Source organism: Etheostoma spectabile, chromosome 22, assembly GCF_008692095.1.
Source record: "Etheostoma spectabile isolate EspeVRDwgs_2016 chromosome 22, UIUC_Espe_1.0, whole genome shotgun sequence".
Classification (NCBI taxonomy): domain Eukaryota; kingdom Metazoa; phylum Chordata; class Actinopteri; order Perciformes; family Percidae; genus Etheostoma; species Etheostoma spectabile.
Genome location: NC_045754.1, coordinates 10,503,201 through 10,519,018, shown reverse-complemented (window position 1 = coordinate 10,519,018; position 15,818 = coordinate 10,503,201). Strand labels below are relative to the sequence as shown.

General features: G+C 40.1%; 1 protein-coding gene across 3 annotated transcripts in view; it reads left to right on the top strand.

The window, feature by feature from the left end:
• Positions 1 to 11,116, top strand: part of ube3c (ubiquitin protein ligase E3C) — a 31,319-nt gene extending 20,203 nt beyond the window's left edge. Inside the window, exons 19-25 of one of the 3 annotated variants that reach the window (XM_032504345.1) lie at positions 238 to 485; positions 3,260 to 3,472; positions 5,782 to 5,970; positions 6,069 to 6,135; positions 7,183 to 7,313; positions 8,939 to 9,206; positions 9,291 to 11,116. In XM_032504345.1, the coding sequence (XP_032360236.1) occupies positions 238 to 485; positions 3,260 to 3,472; positions 5,782 to 5,970; positions 6,069 to 6,135; positions 7,183 to 7,313; positions 8,939 to 9,109 (1,019 nt within the window). In that variant the 3' untranslated portion in view covers positions 9,110 to 9,206; positions 9,291 to 11,116. Of the gene's footprint in view, positions 1 to 237; positions 486 to 3,259; positions 3,473 to 5,781; positions 5,971 to 6,068; positions 6,136 to 7,182; positions 7,314 to 8,938; positions 9,225 to 9,290 lie in introns of all 3 variants that reach the window. The other 2 variants (XM_032504343.1, XM_032504344.1) reach the window with 2 other exon arrangements.
• Positions 11,117 to 15,818: the final 4,702 nt, after the last annotated feature.

The following is a 15,818-nucleotide window of genomic DNA, read 5'->3' as shown; positions in this document are numbered from 1 at the left end:
TTTTTTTTTACCATTAACTAGTCGACATTGCAGATACTGTTAGATTAGACTGTTGAACTTGATTCTCCTGGTGGAAAATCCTTGAAAATAATGTAAAGTAAAGGATGAAAATTACTGAGGTCTTGGCCACATTTATCAGCGTGAAGATACAATTTATTGGGACCAATAACTTGGACAATGTCTTGTTCCTTTTTGTACCTAATAAATTCCTCCTCATGCTCTGTATGCTTATGTTAGAACCGGACCTGAAGAAAAGGATTAGAGTCCATCTGCTGAATGCTCACGGTCTGGACGAGGCCGGCATTGACGGTGGCGGCATCTTTCGCGAGTTCCTCAATGAGCTCCTTAAGTCTGGCTTCAATCCCAACCAGGGCTTCTTCAAGACGACCAACGAGAGCCTGCTGTACCCCAACCCCGCTGCAGAGATGCTGATTGGAGACTCCTTCACGAGGCATTACTATTTTCTAGGCAGGATTCTTGGAAAGGTGAGCCTCCAGAGTAACATCTAATAACTATAACGATGTAAGATATTCCCATGTCCTTTTAAAAAACTTTAAAATTCCTTAAGCAAGGAAGAATGTCCAAAGATATAAAAGCTGTTGGTCAAAGTATCAAGGAAGTACTAAGATTTAGTCACAGACTGCCTTGATATGGTGGTCAATACGTCAATTAAGATCAATAGCAGTCAATGTCAAGGCTGCCCTCGCTGCATGTACCCATTTAGGGATTGTTTTGGTGTTTGTTCTAGAAACTGACAATGTTTGAAGAAATCATTTGTTTCTTGGTGTTAGGACTTTAACCTGGCACTCGTGCAAGCTTTAGTTTTGTTAATTAGCCCTGTGCATAATCTGTTGACGGCATTGTTTTTCTGTCGCATCCTTCCTCTGATGGCACTATTTATTAGAGCCTAATGTATCTAAATCATCCTTAATGCATGTGGTAGTGATTGTTTATCAAGATGCCTTCCTCATGGGGGAGGGGGGGCTGCTATCATCTAGACCCGGAGAAGAATTACCTCATGACAAGCGGTCGCCTCTCAATTAGGGCTTCCATTAGCCGATGATTCCTACCTCTTGTTTGTGTAGTGATTGCATTTGGCTGGCACTAAATCAGTGAGCCCACACAGACGGGACATAAATAAGCGGTCAAAGCATGTGGTAATAGCATTTTGATCTGTTTTACAGTCAGGAACATCCAGGTCGCTTTTCTCTTGCTCGGTCTGAGATGGTCCGGTCCACTTATCAGAGCATTGTAACTCCTCCTCCTCTTTTTATTCCTCTTCTTCTCTGTATTCTTCACAAGTGGAAAAACATCAATCAGCAGTTATAAGTTCTCCGCCCCCACTCCCTCAATATTGCGCTCCCCATAGCTAATGGTTCGGGCAATTAGTCGAGGGGGAAATTAATTTGAATTTGACTTTCAATTAACCCTACCTTAAGTTCCTCTTTCTCCATAAAAATGGACGTTTGAGTGGCCATTTGAGAGGTGTATTGATATTTGTTTAGTGCCGTTATTGCCTGGATAAAAGGCAACCGTTTATATAAATTGGGATTGCATCACTACGACTGCAGTGTGCACTGTGCACATTGCGGCTCAAAGGACACGGGAGATTAATATTGTTAATTAATGTCCAAGGCGTGCCATTGTTGTGGAGGTGATGTATTACAGGCAGGAGTGGCTTGTCTAGGGTACTCACTGAAATGGGATTGAACATCAGAATAGAGGCTGGCCATCATCCTTCTTCCTCACTTGTCCACCCAGCTGACAAGCTGAAAGATTTAAGCCATAAATGGTGAAACGTGAAAACAGGTTTCTTTGCTTTTATCCTTCCAGACTTGTGACTGAAAAGTTAATTTAATCTTGATGGGAGTGTTTGCTGACGTGGTTTTTGTCAAAATCACATTTGTTATTATGTAATAGACCTGAAGGAGGTTCTATTTGTGCCTCATTCGTCTCTCATTAGTGCAAAACCTCCAACCTCATCAGCAGTGGTCTCTCCACTCTGTAGACTGTGAGGGTGATGAAAGTTTTATCCTCCTGCCTTACCCACCAGACTTTCCCACCAGTCTCCTCTTCCTGAACTCCAGCGACTGATAGTTCCTGATGTGTGAGGTGTGTGAGGTTGGCCCCCTTATTAATAGAGATGCGTTTGAAAGGCATTATAATTTTATTGATTCTTAATGTTGTAAATTAAGGAATGTATTTGGCAGCTAACAGAATGCACCTGCTATGTTGTTGGCATTTATTCCACCTGATGGTGCCGCGATCTGCTTTAATTGCGTTGCCACTGCACTCACTTATATTAAAAGGCCTGGGCCACAATAATTAATTCCTTCCAGCCCAAGTCATTTTGGCACAATTTCTGGCAATAAACACCCATAAATAAAGTAAGTGGCATTGAAAAAATAAGGCTACAGGTTTTTCCCATATACTTATTGCTGCCTCTTCCCGGCATAAGTGTTATTGATAGGTTTCAAGGGGCCACGCGGCACATATGGTCTGAAATGAGCACCGGCCACGAGAGAAATACTAAGTGGATTATTTTGCATAAAAAATAGACAATGTTTGAAGTTGTGCAATTAACCTGTGTTTATAAAATAGCTGTGATTTATGTGTGCATGTGTGTTTAAGATGCATGCATTATGGAAATCCTTAGATTTATAATCCATTTAGCTGATGCGGTCAGGGTTTAGCGCTATCATTTATAAAGACCTGTATATTTTAATGCCTCCAACGGGTTCTTTTTTGGACTATTCCAGTACATTAGCTTTGGGTTTTATGAGTCACCTGCCTGGCTGTAGTTCTTAATGGCACTTGAGGTCAAGGTGAGAATTGGCATTTATAAAGTTTGAGGCGGGTGAAACAGAAGCCTGTGTGTTTAAGATAGATTGTGTTCTGTGTTTTGCTCTCAGTCACTATGATGTGACCAGATTTACTATCTTATCACTTGATTTTTTGATATAAGAGTAGTAGGCAAATGTATTGTTGTAAAATGTATGTTGTAATCTCATTTTTGAATATGTACTTAGTAGTGTTATGCTTGCTACTTGATGCAGGCTGCAGTCCATTTAGTTATCTCAGTTATCTAATCATCATGTTTTATTCAGTGACACCCAAGCAATAAACAATCTCTTTGTTTAATGCTCAGAGCATTTCCTCACTTGTACTGATTGACTGATGTTTGTGGGGGAATTTACAAGAATGAAGTGTATCCTTGTCCTGCAGTTGTTCTCCAGTAAACAGCCACATTTTTCTACAGGCGCTGTATGAGAACATGCTGGTGGAGTTGCCCTTTGCTAGTTTCTTCCTGTCCAAACTTTTGGGGACCAGTGCGGAAGTAGACATCCACCACCTGGCATCGTTGGACCCGGAGATGTACCGCAATCTCCTCTTCCTTAAGAGCTATGAGGGTGATGTGGAGGAGCTGGGCCTCAACTTCACTGTGGTCAACAACGATCTGGGAGAGGCTCAGGTGACTGGGGTTGGGGACGTGATGGGATGGAGTCGGATAAATGGTTTTTTTTTCCATCTCTATTCCTACCCCTGTCAGTACCTCTCATTCAGCCATCTTTCCTTCCTCCTGTTTGGTTCCTCTTTGTTGCGTTAATAATTAATTTCCATCATGATGTGCCACTTTTCAGCTCTGAGAGAGATAAAGCACGTCGCCACTGTCGCCCTAAGCTCTGCAGCAGTGCAGAGAACAAAACAGCTCTGTTGACCATTCCACCTGCCTTTCCCCCCAGAAATGATCTTAGAACACGCCTGACAGAAGCAACTAGCTGCTCTTAAGCACGTCCCCTCCAAAGCTCAAGGCTGCGGAGACGAGCCACCACCAGCACTCTGAGTCACCTGAGCCCAGACCTGCACTCTACCCGGAGCCCCTGTTTGCTCAGGGCCTTAACGCGTCTTATTAGCTCTTCTCAAACAACACCTGAAATGGTTGATCTACAATGTAGCCCTCCTGGTTGCAAATAGGGCATCGCAAACACGATAGGGAAAACAATTTGTGAAAGATTAGGCACACACCCGGGAGCAGTCTGCCCTGCATTTGCCCTCGTAAGATAGCCAATGCAAGCAAGATAAGGACAGTAATTCTCTTACATTAGCACATAATCAGAATCTACTGTAGGGGAGAAAAAAAAGCAGAAAATGATTACCTGTTAATGGTCCACATGCTGTATGCAGCATTTAGGGATGGACAGAATAAAAGGGACACCTTACTTTATAATGCAATCTCGCTGCGCTAAATACCTTTGTGAAGCTTATCAGTTTTTGTTAGGACTGCGTCAGAGAGTTGCTGATTCACATATATTGTAAATGGTGACTGCAGTTTGTACTATTGTTAAACAAATATCATGTTAAGTTTCTCTCAGTCAATTTTGTGACAGTCTATGTGCAGTCTTGCATTGCCAGACCTTCCTCCACAATGTGTCGGGATGGGAGAAAAACATTCTCTCGTTTATTGGCATCTCTTTAAACCAATCACAATTGTCTTGGGTAGCGCTAAGCCATGGACCCGATGACGGTGCTTCTGTAAATAGCCTTAAGAAGGAACTTGTTTTGGTGTAAAATGTGTTTGTTGAGAAGTTTTTAGTTGTGCAAGAGAAAACTCAGATTGGACAGATAGTCTAGCTAGCTGTCTGGCGCAGTTAACCATAGTCCTCATAAATTGACTGGCGTTTAGAATGCCAACACAAAGAAAGCAGAAGGTGAGGGACATCAGGCCTAAAAAGAGAAGAATAAAAAAGGACATCTGGCAGAATTTCCGGCGGCACCTGAACAATCTTGGAAGTGCAGATGCAGTATTCCTGTTTGGCTTTAAATCTTTCACCTTGCAGAAATGTTGTTTTGGTAGTGATTATCTTCATACTGGATTCAAATTCCCAAGACTTTATTGGACTGAAAATTGGCAACATTTTGATCCTACTGGGTCTTCTTCATCAGGCCTGAAATAAAGTTTTATTTATTTAACACCCTCCAGTTCTTAAGACCTTGCACCTTTCCCCATTTTATAATGTTGCCATTTTTTCAGTCAGGCAGTAACTATGTAGCCTTTTTTCACCCCTGTAAGCTGCTTCATGCTGCTTTGAAAACTTAAAAAAATTAAAATTGAGATGACGGATCTCTACATTTGTATTGGGATTTATAGGAGGGCGTCAATGTAACAATAAAAAACATAAAAAGTGAATTTGCTCCTAAATTTACTAACTCACAGTTGTAGAAGTAAGTCATTAAGTCATTCAAAGACACTATCATATATGATGCAGCAAAATTGCATTGGAAAAAGATGAACATTCACATTATTTTGTCCCCCTGTAGCTGCTATGATGTCGTCATGCACCCTGCTTTATGAACAGAGATGAGCACATCCTATCAAGTGCTAACTGCTCTATAGCTAATGAAAAGAGAACTTGAGGCCAAATTGTATTGGACCAGATGTTCATTGGATGTGCTATATTTAGAAACACTGAATTGCACTTAACCACACTCACATTGAGCCATACCTTTAATCAGAGTGCTGTTGGAAAATATTTTAATTACCTTTCTGTGATTAAATTAAATCCACCTGGCACAATTAAAGCACTTTGTTTGTTGGTCATCTGGCAGGCTCAATGATATGCATAATATAATCTGCATAATATCTGCATAATGAAGTATGTGGTATGGGCACATAACAGTAATATTACTCAGCTACTATTAGATGTCATATTTATTCACAAAAAAAGTGAAATACTGGAACTAAAACTGTGAGGAAACTATAAAGGACTTTTTGACCTTCAGGTGGTTGAGCTGAAGCTGGGAGGCAAAGACATTCCTGTGACCACAGCAAACCGGATAGCCTACATCCATTTGGTGGCTGACTACAGACTGAACAAGCAGATCCGGCCTCACTGCCTGGCCTTCAGACAGGGCCTGGCCAATGTGGTCAACCTGGAGTGGCTGCGCATGTTTGACCAGCAGGAGATCCAGGTACACTGCATGCAATGAGCAAAACTGTCTATCAACCTGCACCATATTTAAAACTTACAGAAACTTAAAATGTATGTTTGTTCACAATTTTTTAATAGGTGCTGATATCTGGGGCTCATGTGCCAATTTGTCTTGATGACCTTAAAAATTTCACAAACTACTCAGGTAGGAGCTGATGTTAAGCATATTGTTACTGGTGTATCAACTTCCTGTGGTGTCTATAGACTATTATCAAGGATTTACAATATATTTGTCTCTTTCAGTCAAATTAAAAAATATTTATTTGTTTGAGACTTTTTCAGACAAAGTAAAGTTTTGAATGAATCCCACGAGACAGGCTGTATGTTATGTTCTATCTATTATGTGACCCAGATATGCGAGTACACAGCCTCTGTAGTAAACCACCCCACTTTATTATCATAAAGCATGGATCAATAAAAATAAAATCAATGAAAAAACAAAGAATTAATCATTAACAATAAAACAGAGTGTTCAATTTCTCTGGCTTAAGTCAGCTACAGCTCAAGATGTTTGGAGTTGCTATGGCAACAAGTGACAGCTGCCGGTAGCATTGCCTTGGCTCAACGGTCCGACCAAAAATTGCTTATTAATTACAATTTTGCACATCTAAACTAAATCAACAATTGCCATCAACAGTCATACTCCTTAGGACCTTAGCAAATGTTCTTTGCAGATTAGCAAAATAAGGGCACAAATCGCCGGGGAACTACGGTAGCGTAACGATAATCAATGATGGCCATTTCCGCTACAGCGTTGTCATGTAACGTTGCTAATATTACAAAGCACAATAGTAGTCTAAACACAACAGACAGACTAACAATATTACTTAAACATGCATAAAGGTGCTTTGGTGGATTTTTAATGTTTAAAACTGCGGCTGGGGTATCCTCTGTTCTGGGATGCTACAGGGTTCACGCAGATATTGGAAAACGTGTTTGATAGATATAAACAAAAGTGTGACCCATCTCATAAAAAAATGCTCTAATGTTTTAATTGCAATTTCACAAAATAACCACAATTATTCAATATTGTTACTGGCCTATATACACCTCCAGCATAATACAGGCTTTCCATTTAAATTGTTAATCTGCAGCCCAAGCTGGGATCCCTTCAGTTTACAAACTAATAGATATGGTGAGGGTATTGTATGGTTGAACTTATATAAGTTTTCTCCAATGTCATCTCTTTTAGGAGGGTACACAGCCACTCACCCAGTCATCCAGATCTTTTGGGAGGTGGTTGAAAGCTTCACAGACGAGGAAAAACGCAAGCTGCTGAGGTTTGTCACCAGCTGCTCCAGACCTCCACTGCTGGGCTTCAAGGTGAGGCTTTACCAGACTTGAAAACTCCCTTTGTTATATCTTTTATTCTTCCTACACTTACTTTGCAGACTGTGGACAACCTGTATACCGAAGGGAGTGTTCCCTCTTAATGGGCTTGTAATGAAAATACCTAGACTGATAACTGCCCTTATAATGATCATTTTCAAATTAGGCTGCGATAAGACCGAGCCAGTGTGGTGAGGTCTTATCTCCACGTCCACTCTTGTTTTATAGTTCATGACCTTCCTCTGTTGAAGGGTTACTTGTGTTGTATGTGTGGGCTTGGTCGGAGATCCTGACTCGACAGATATTACCATTCAGATCTCTGTAGCAGGTTAAACTTTTAAACTTTTGCCTTCTGTATGACATGACAGAAAGCAGCACATTCCTTTGAAATGAAAATACAAGAAAACTATATCCTGTGTTTCTAAACATTGTTTTAGCAGTGCTGAATCATTATTGCTCCTATTTCTGAAATGGTTTCCTAATTGGAAGCCATTTCAATTTCTCAATGACTTGATTTGCAGTGCACTTAGATAGTTTGAGAGGGGGGAGCAGAAAGTGTTGCTCGGGCCATTAAAGAGTTTTAATTTGTCTTACTTCGTCTAACCAGAAGCTGTAATCATCATATGATTGGTTTTAGTACTCTTTATGACTGTAATTAGTTAAGAAAACCTAATTGCAGTTCTGCAGTAGAGGGAGAGAGAGCAAAACTCTCCTTAAAATCTTTTGCAGTGTCTCCTCTCAGGGTTTTAAGAGTTGCCTTCCTTCCTCATTTAATCAATTTGACTTTGGCCAATGGCCCCACCCCCCACCCCCTCCTTCCTCATCACTTCACCGGGCCTGAAAGGGCGGTAATTTGAAGGGGGAGCAGCCCCTGACCCGGCCCTCCGCCTGAGCCAGCTAAGCCTTAATTAGCTGTCGTGAAACAGTCCAGGATTCATTAGAGAAGAAATAGCTCTGTCAGGAGAAGCCATTTAAAAAAGATGATGGAAACCCTCTTTTTTCCGAAATGATGGCTGTGGTAATGGCACTTTCTCAATAAGCAACGATAGTTTAATACGGTAATTGTCAGAAAAATGGGATCATTACGGTTAAGCCCCTGAAGAGCCATTTAATCGGGTGAGTATGGCCGCTGAACTGCATACTCTAACTTTAAATAGCAGGATGAAATCAGGGCGGGGGAGCTTATTCGTCGGCCTAGCTTGTGATGGAAACGGTCAGTGTGACAGTCTGCAGATGAGGTGGCCTCATCACAAGGAGGCTTGATATAAAAAATGCCCGATAGACAACATGAAATGATCATTCCTTTAGTGTCTCATCCAGGGGTCACACTGTGGGCCAATTTCCCACTCAGTACCTTTCAAACACTAACCTGATTCCCTAAATTTATATTTCCTCTGTATTAGCTTAACGCTTTATGTCTCTCTTTTAACATTTATTCCCTAATGGAATTTGACATTTATTGCTTAATCGGGATTGCTTTGGACATTGCAATCAGCACTGATGTGAGCTGATTCACGTCTCATTAGTTGTCCGTCTTTAAATGCCTCAAAATGTTCCAAGTTTTCTGTGACGGCAGCCAATTTGTCAGCTGCTTTTTACCAGCTTACATATGTACACAGGAGCTTTACCCGGCCTTCTGCATCCACAATGGCGGCAGCGACCTGGAACGCCTGCCCACGGCCAGCACCTGCATGAACCTGCTCAAGCTCCCGGAGTTCTGCGACCAGCACCTGATGAGGAACAAGCTGTTGTACGCCATTGAGTCCTCTGCCGGGTTTGAACTGAGCTGAGGAGTGCAGAGCTTCTCTGTTTCCATGGACTGAATGCCACACAGAACTGATGCAGACCTGCCTGATTCACTCTGTGTGTGTGTGTGTGTGTGTGTGTGTGTGTGTGTGTGTGTGTGTGTGTGGTGTGTGTGTGTGTGTGTGTGTGTGTGTGTGTGTGTGTGTGTGTGTGTGTGTGTGTGAGACAGCCAGGGGTGAGGTAATGATCATCAAAGGGGGTGCAAGGATGAATGGGTAGGAAGCCTTTTTTTTATCCTTGTTGCTTTTAAGTAATTTAAATGTTTAAACACTTGTCAGAACCCTTTAGAAGAACAGCGCAACTCTAGCAGGAAATACCATGCGCTGAAACAAAAAACAAGAGTAGCAAATGCTCTCTTGTGTAATCGAACATGATCACATCTTTCACCAAAGATTAAGTGGCATCATATGAAAAAGGCAATATAACGACAGAGGGACTCTAAAGCCACCTTTTGGTGTGCCAAGTGCTGCGGGGGTGGAGGAGCTTTTGTGTATAGCCATCATGCATTTTCATGTAGAGGTCATTGAAACTCCAGTTCTTGCAATTTCTCCTATGATTATTATTACGAGTAATAAGTGTCATGTCCGATAACCATAAGTGTGCACACACCATCTAAAGTGTGGAAATGGCTCATATTGCTGGACTAAATTTGGGGGAAGTATCATTTTACTTTGAATTTGTGAATATGTATATGTTTACAACTGCTCTTGTATTATTCATTTATTCAGTATTTGTACAGGTTTGTTTTTCTTTCCTTTTGTGTGATGAATGGAAGCCTCATGTTTTCACACATGCTCGTTAAAATGTACAATCTCTTCCCTGGTCAGCGCCCCCGAAGTTTGGTCTTAGGGAGCAACAACTGTGTCGCATTGATAAGGCTTACAAATGATCAGTGTACCAACAGGGTGGAAAAAGAGAGTATGGAAATAAATAAACCCACTTTTCTTTTTGCATTTTTCTTCCATAAGTCTCTTTTCTTGTTGCTTGTAATTTACAGTAATGACCAAGTCATAAAACAGTGCTTTGTGGAAATTCTCCTCCTGAGTTTTATGGCCTCTGACATATAATTAAAGAAACATCCAGTTAAGAAACACTGAGCAGAACTATTCTGGCCTTGAGATGCATTATCGGGCTGAGCACAAATTAAGATTATGTGAGTTTGTCATAAATCTACCTGCCCTCTGATGCAGTACAGCCAAGGAAGATATTCATCCTTCTTTGGAATGAGTCCATCTCCATCCTCTCCTCCCCGCGGAAAAAGCCAACTTTGCTTCCCCCTCTTCTCCTCTCAGAGCCCAAACCCCTCGCATCTGCTGGGCCAGGGAACTCAAAGTGATAATTGGGTCTTAAAAACCAGACTTGTCATTGAAATGAGGGATTCATCTCAATTACTATGAGATTTATTTAAGACTATTACCTTGTGATGGATTATAACTGACAAAGTTAATGCAGGATGTTATGAATCATCCTCGGAGTGTAATATACTTAAGCTTTCTCAAAGGCCTTTTAAGAGCTAATTGAAGCTTTTAGGCTTGTTTATTTTGCTGCAAAGCGATGAAACATCAAAAATCACTTGAGAGTGATTGTGAATTGGAGCCTACTTTGCACAACATTACTTCAAAATTGCTATCAAGTGTACATGCCTGGAAAGAGAGCATTAAACCAGATGTGTGTGTGTGTGTGTGTGCGCCCAGCATGGATACATATCTAAGTTAATCATACCTGATTCAGTCTTTAATGAGCAAGTAACAAATCATCAGACAGAATGACATTCATAGCTGCAGGTACTGCATCAAAGAGAAAATGTCTTGCACCCCTCTCAGGTTGTGTTTTCTTACAACAGAGTGCCTCCTGGTGGTCGACCAGTGGTACTGCATGAAGAACATTTACAGGTTTTGAGATCTGTATTTTGTAAATCTGTAGGACACTTGTCATATCAGGCACTTTCTTCTGCCAGTGCCAACTTGTAATAAATTAAATGGTGCAAACTATAGCTTATTGTATTTTTGACCCCCTGGACACATTTTTGATATTGAAAATTATTTCAATTAATACAATTTGGCTGTCTGGTTGCAGGAGAAAAGACAGGAAATTGGGCAATATAAATTTGGAAGCCCAAAGAAATGTGTCAGGAAAAATGCAGGTTTATTAATGTGGTGTAGCAGCACATTATGTGTGACAGCACAGTGTTATGAGTGTGCGTTCTGCCTGTCCAGACAAGTACAGGGAGTGGGCCAACCTGATTTCTGAGTTTCAAAAATGTGTATGTGTATTTAGACTGCTTTACAGTTAAGAATTATGATTGTTTTTTCTTTTAACCTTCTGCATTTGTCAATGTGTGACGTAAATTGCAGCCTGTAGTCATAAAAATCAAAGAAACGCATATAAAAGTCTCTGTGAATACGTATAGAGAAAGCTGTTGACTGTATGATAAAAAAAAAGAGCTATGCATGACATCTATTGCTGTGATTCCTCCTGCTCAATGAGTCTAATTAGATACTGACTGGCCATAATGTCCAGTATAATTAATAGCCATCTGTCATTTTCATTGGGCCTTCCTTAGCTGGCAAGAGCTCCGGCCGGCTTTAACGGCAACAACGACCTTCCTTTTCCATTTAAAATCAATGCCAGTCTGTAATTTCAGCCTCAATTTGGTTCAAAACTGCAATAACCTGCAGTGCTTCATTCTGTTTCTTTGGGTTATTATGAGTTCAGCTGACTGATTTTTATTTTTTACCAGTATCCTTTGTCCTGCCCAGTTTTCAGAGCTGTACCTTGAAAATATTTTTCAAGACAACTGCATAGTTTATGTAAGTGAAGTCCGTTTTCAGAAGTGATTTAAAAGAAGAAAAAAAAACTTGATTTAGCAAGTCTAAGTTTCTCTGGCAGGCCATTCCCCAGTGTGGTGCTATATAACAGCCAACAGGTTCCTGCCTGAGGACACCAGACTGCGTTCAGGTTGAGCGTGCAAGGAGAAAGATATAATCTGGGGCCAGGCCATAAATGCTTTAAAAGCAATGAGTTGGATCTCAAATACCTGCTGTCCTAGTGCAGGACATTTAAAAGTTGCATTTGCTATAAACCCTCTGCAAAGGCAGTCAGTGTTGCATGTTAGTATCGCAATGTTTTAAATGAATAAGTCAAAATTATGAGATAAAGAGCTTTTTCAAGCAGATCTGATCTTGTCATGATAATTATGAAAAGCACAAGTGTAACATAACCAAAAATTATGGCTTTATCCCATTTAAGTGTACCAGCAAGCCATGCCAGTGAGCCGTACAACATTAGGGCCCTGGAGCTGTACACCTAAATGGAAATAAGTCATTCTTAGTATAATGAAATACCTCTGCTTTTTCTATTATAATACGTCAACGGCTTCTCTGTGGAGGACTTATAAGTAACAATTATTAAAAGACATACTTTTGACACGCTTAGATGATTTTAAATATATAAGATAAATATAAATAAATGCTCTACATTCCTATCCATATTCTTTCCCTTCATTATGGCTCTTCCATAGCAGTATTATGTAGGCCAAGCTGATAATTATAATAGTTATTTCATAGGTGACCTGTTTGTTTCCCACAGTACACGACAGATGGCGCAGAAAGCTGTTTGTCAAGTCTTGGTTCCTATAGCTTGCATGACAGATGCTTCGACAATGAACCTAAATATTTGACATGTTGTGAATATCTTGAGGCACAATGAGAGGACTCTTTCTCAGTCTCAGTTCATGCTCAATGCAAATGTGAACTGTAAAAACTGTCATCTCTTCGCTGGGTCTGTTGAGTGTCATGGATGTGCGGCTGCAGTGAAACAGCGCTGCTGTCGACAGTCCACACTTAAAGATATGCTGCTTTCAAGTGCCCCTCGTAAAAAATGTTCGTCATGCGTTTGGAGCATGGACTATGTAAAATAGGTTTAGAGAAGTCCCAAGTGAAACTTGATTGAGACTTTTAAGTGAACAGGAGTGTATCTAATAGTATTCCTCAATGTTAATGTTGACTAGGCACCAGACCTCTCCTATCATTGCAGTGTGGTTGAAACATGGGTTCTAATGGGTTGTGAAACAATTCTGCAATGAAAAAAATTAAATCTATGAAAAAATAATAAAAAATGTCAATAAGACCATTTTCTTTTTATTTTGCTCTCTAGTGCCAGAGTACAATAGCAGTAAATTAAGTCTAGTATATAATCTGGAAGTATGCATGCATTGTTAATGTAATGGAACCTATGTATTACAATTAATTTCTAATTCAATATAATATTACCCAAATATTATTTGTTGTTATATCTTATCTGAGGTCACACCGTACAAGTATTCACAAAAGAATGTTTCCTTAAGCCTCATTAAATGCTGACGTGGCCTCACCAGCCAAGATAAGATTTTAGCCAGGACCACAAGACAAGAGTTCTTCTGGAATACTTCAAATGCAACATTTTTTTATGGAGCAATGCAAAGCTTTGTCTTTACTCGTGCCATAACAGCATGGTCCACCACATATAATATATTTTTTGAAAATGGTGACTGTATAGTTGTTATTTTTCACTTTAATACTTACTGGTAATTGTAATTTACTTACAGTATTCCCCAAATAAGCTACACAGTTTAGAACATTTTGGCTTCTTTGAAACACAATGTTATATATGCATTTGCCAATTGTTTGTACCAATTATTCAGTTTCAACAGGGAGAATTTCATGTCCATCCAAGCATGGCTGGATTTGCGCTAGCTATGTGGCCTTGGTGCCAAAATGCAACCACATTTCCTATGCTGGAACACTACCTTGCCCCGGATTTTCCAATGTTAGTTTGTGATAATTTGATTAACACACATTTGTTTAAAATATGTTAAATGTGCATGCATTATCAGCCAAAATATTAAGAATAGAACTTGACAGGCCCCTCAAAATGACAAGGCTTCACAATTAGGTATTATTATTATTGGACCTTGCTTATTATGGCAATTTTTTGTAGTGCTTTACAATTCATACTGATGCAGAATGACCATGCAAGCTGCTTGCCAAACTATTAGGAGGAGCTGGGGAATAAACCGCCAACACACAAGAGCCACACCATGGATCTTTTCATTTTGATTTACATTGTGCATTAGTGGCTTAAATTACCAAACAGATTTGCATGTAATAAAATTCCCTTATAGAAAAACCTGTCCAACGGCCAGTCAGTCCGGACATTGTCTGTGAGAATTATAAATTACACTCCAACTTCTGTACTGTTTGGTTTGAAGGGTATCCCAAGCCCACCCATGTGCGTTTATGTTTAGATGTTGTTGTTATGTTTAGATATCCGACAGGACTTGAATGCAGCAGGAGTATAGTGGGCTAGTCGATATCAGTAGCTAGCAAGCTACACCTCCAACATCCACCAGCGGCAGTTAGTTACAGATTCTGCACTCAGGCAGTCGAAGACAAGGAAATAGCGACATAAGAGTGGCCCTTTAAGCGGATACTTCCTTTAACCAGGTGAGCACTTCTTGGAGAAATTTAGGTGGTGTATGTGTCGATGCGGCTTTACTTTGTAAGACCGTTGAATGCATTTAACGTTACTGTCTCCTGCCGCATATACTCGGAGTTTGGGGATGCTGTGGTGTCGCAACCTGATGTCCCCCCGCTATCGTTGGAATTATAAATTATATATTATAATTATTATTATTTTAAGTATTATTAAGTGCCCGCTAACGTTAAGTTAAACTAGCCTGAAACAAATGAGTGGAGCTCGCTGCTTTTGCGTGGCTTCAGCTAGCTAACGTTATAACGTTAACGTTACTAACCCTAATAATAATTTAGCTAACAGCTAGCTAGCCAACATTTACAGCTAGCTAACAACATTGTTAGCTATACAAGCCATTACAAATGTTGTAGGTTTAATGTTAATTATGAAAAAAAATTGTCAAGCATCTGGTGGGAAAGATAAGATATTAAAAGTTATGTGCTGCAGTCTAAACGTAGCTAGCTACGTTAGTGAAAGTCTGGCAAGACGAGACTTCCAGTCCAATTTTAAAGTTACGACTATTTTTAGAGATGTTTTCACATGTTATGTAGCTAACGTTTTGCTATCATTATCAACATGCTTATGCTGCCTTTTACACATCTCAAACATTTTTATTCGCCTTTCGGTCCATCTGATCGGTCTGCACACTTGTGATGTTGATTTGCCTGTTGATGGTAGCTTCCAGAAGGTGCGAGAAAATTACTTAGTTTTTTCAGTTTGCGTGTTGCCATTGGTTACAGAGGCCTGGGAGATAGGAAGTAGTTTAAGAGGAAGTTCAACACACGAAATAGGCTACAATATTTGCAAGTGTAATAAAATAAAGAAATAGAAATACAGTCCCCTCCAAAGGTATTGGAACAGCAAGTTCCTTTGTTTTTGTTGTTCACTTAAGACATTTGGGTTTAAGATGAAAAGATGAATATGAGACAAGAGTTCAGAATTTCAGCTTTTATTTGCTGATATTTATATCTAGATGTGTAAAACAACTCAGGACATGTCACCCATTGTTTGAACCCACCCATTTTTGGTGGGCAAAACTATTGGAACATGTGACTGACAGATGTTTCCTGTTACCCACGTGTTGCCTTTTAGGTTTGTTGCTGACTAGTCTAAGTTTTTGTCCTTGGTTTAAACCTATTAAGGCTACATTTCTTGTTAATGAGGATAAACCAACATGAAGAC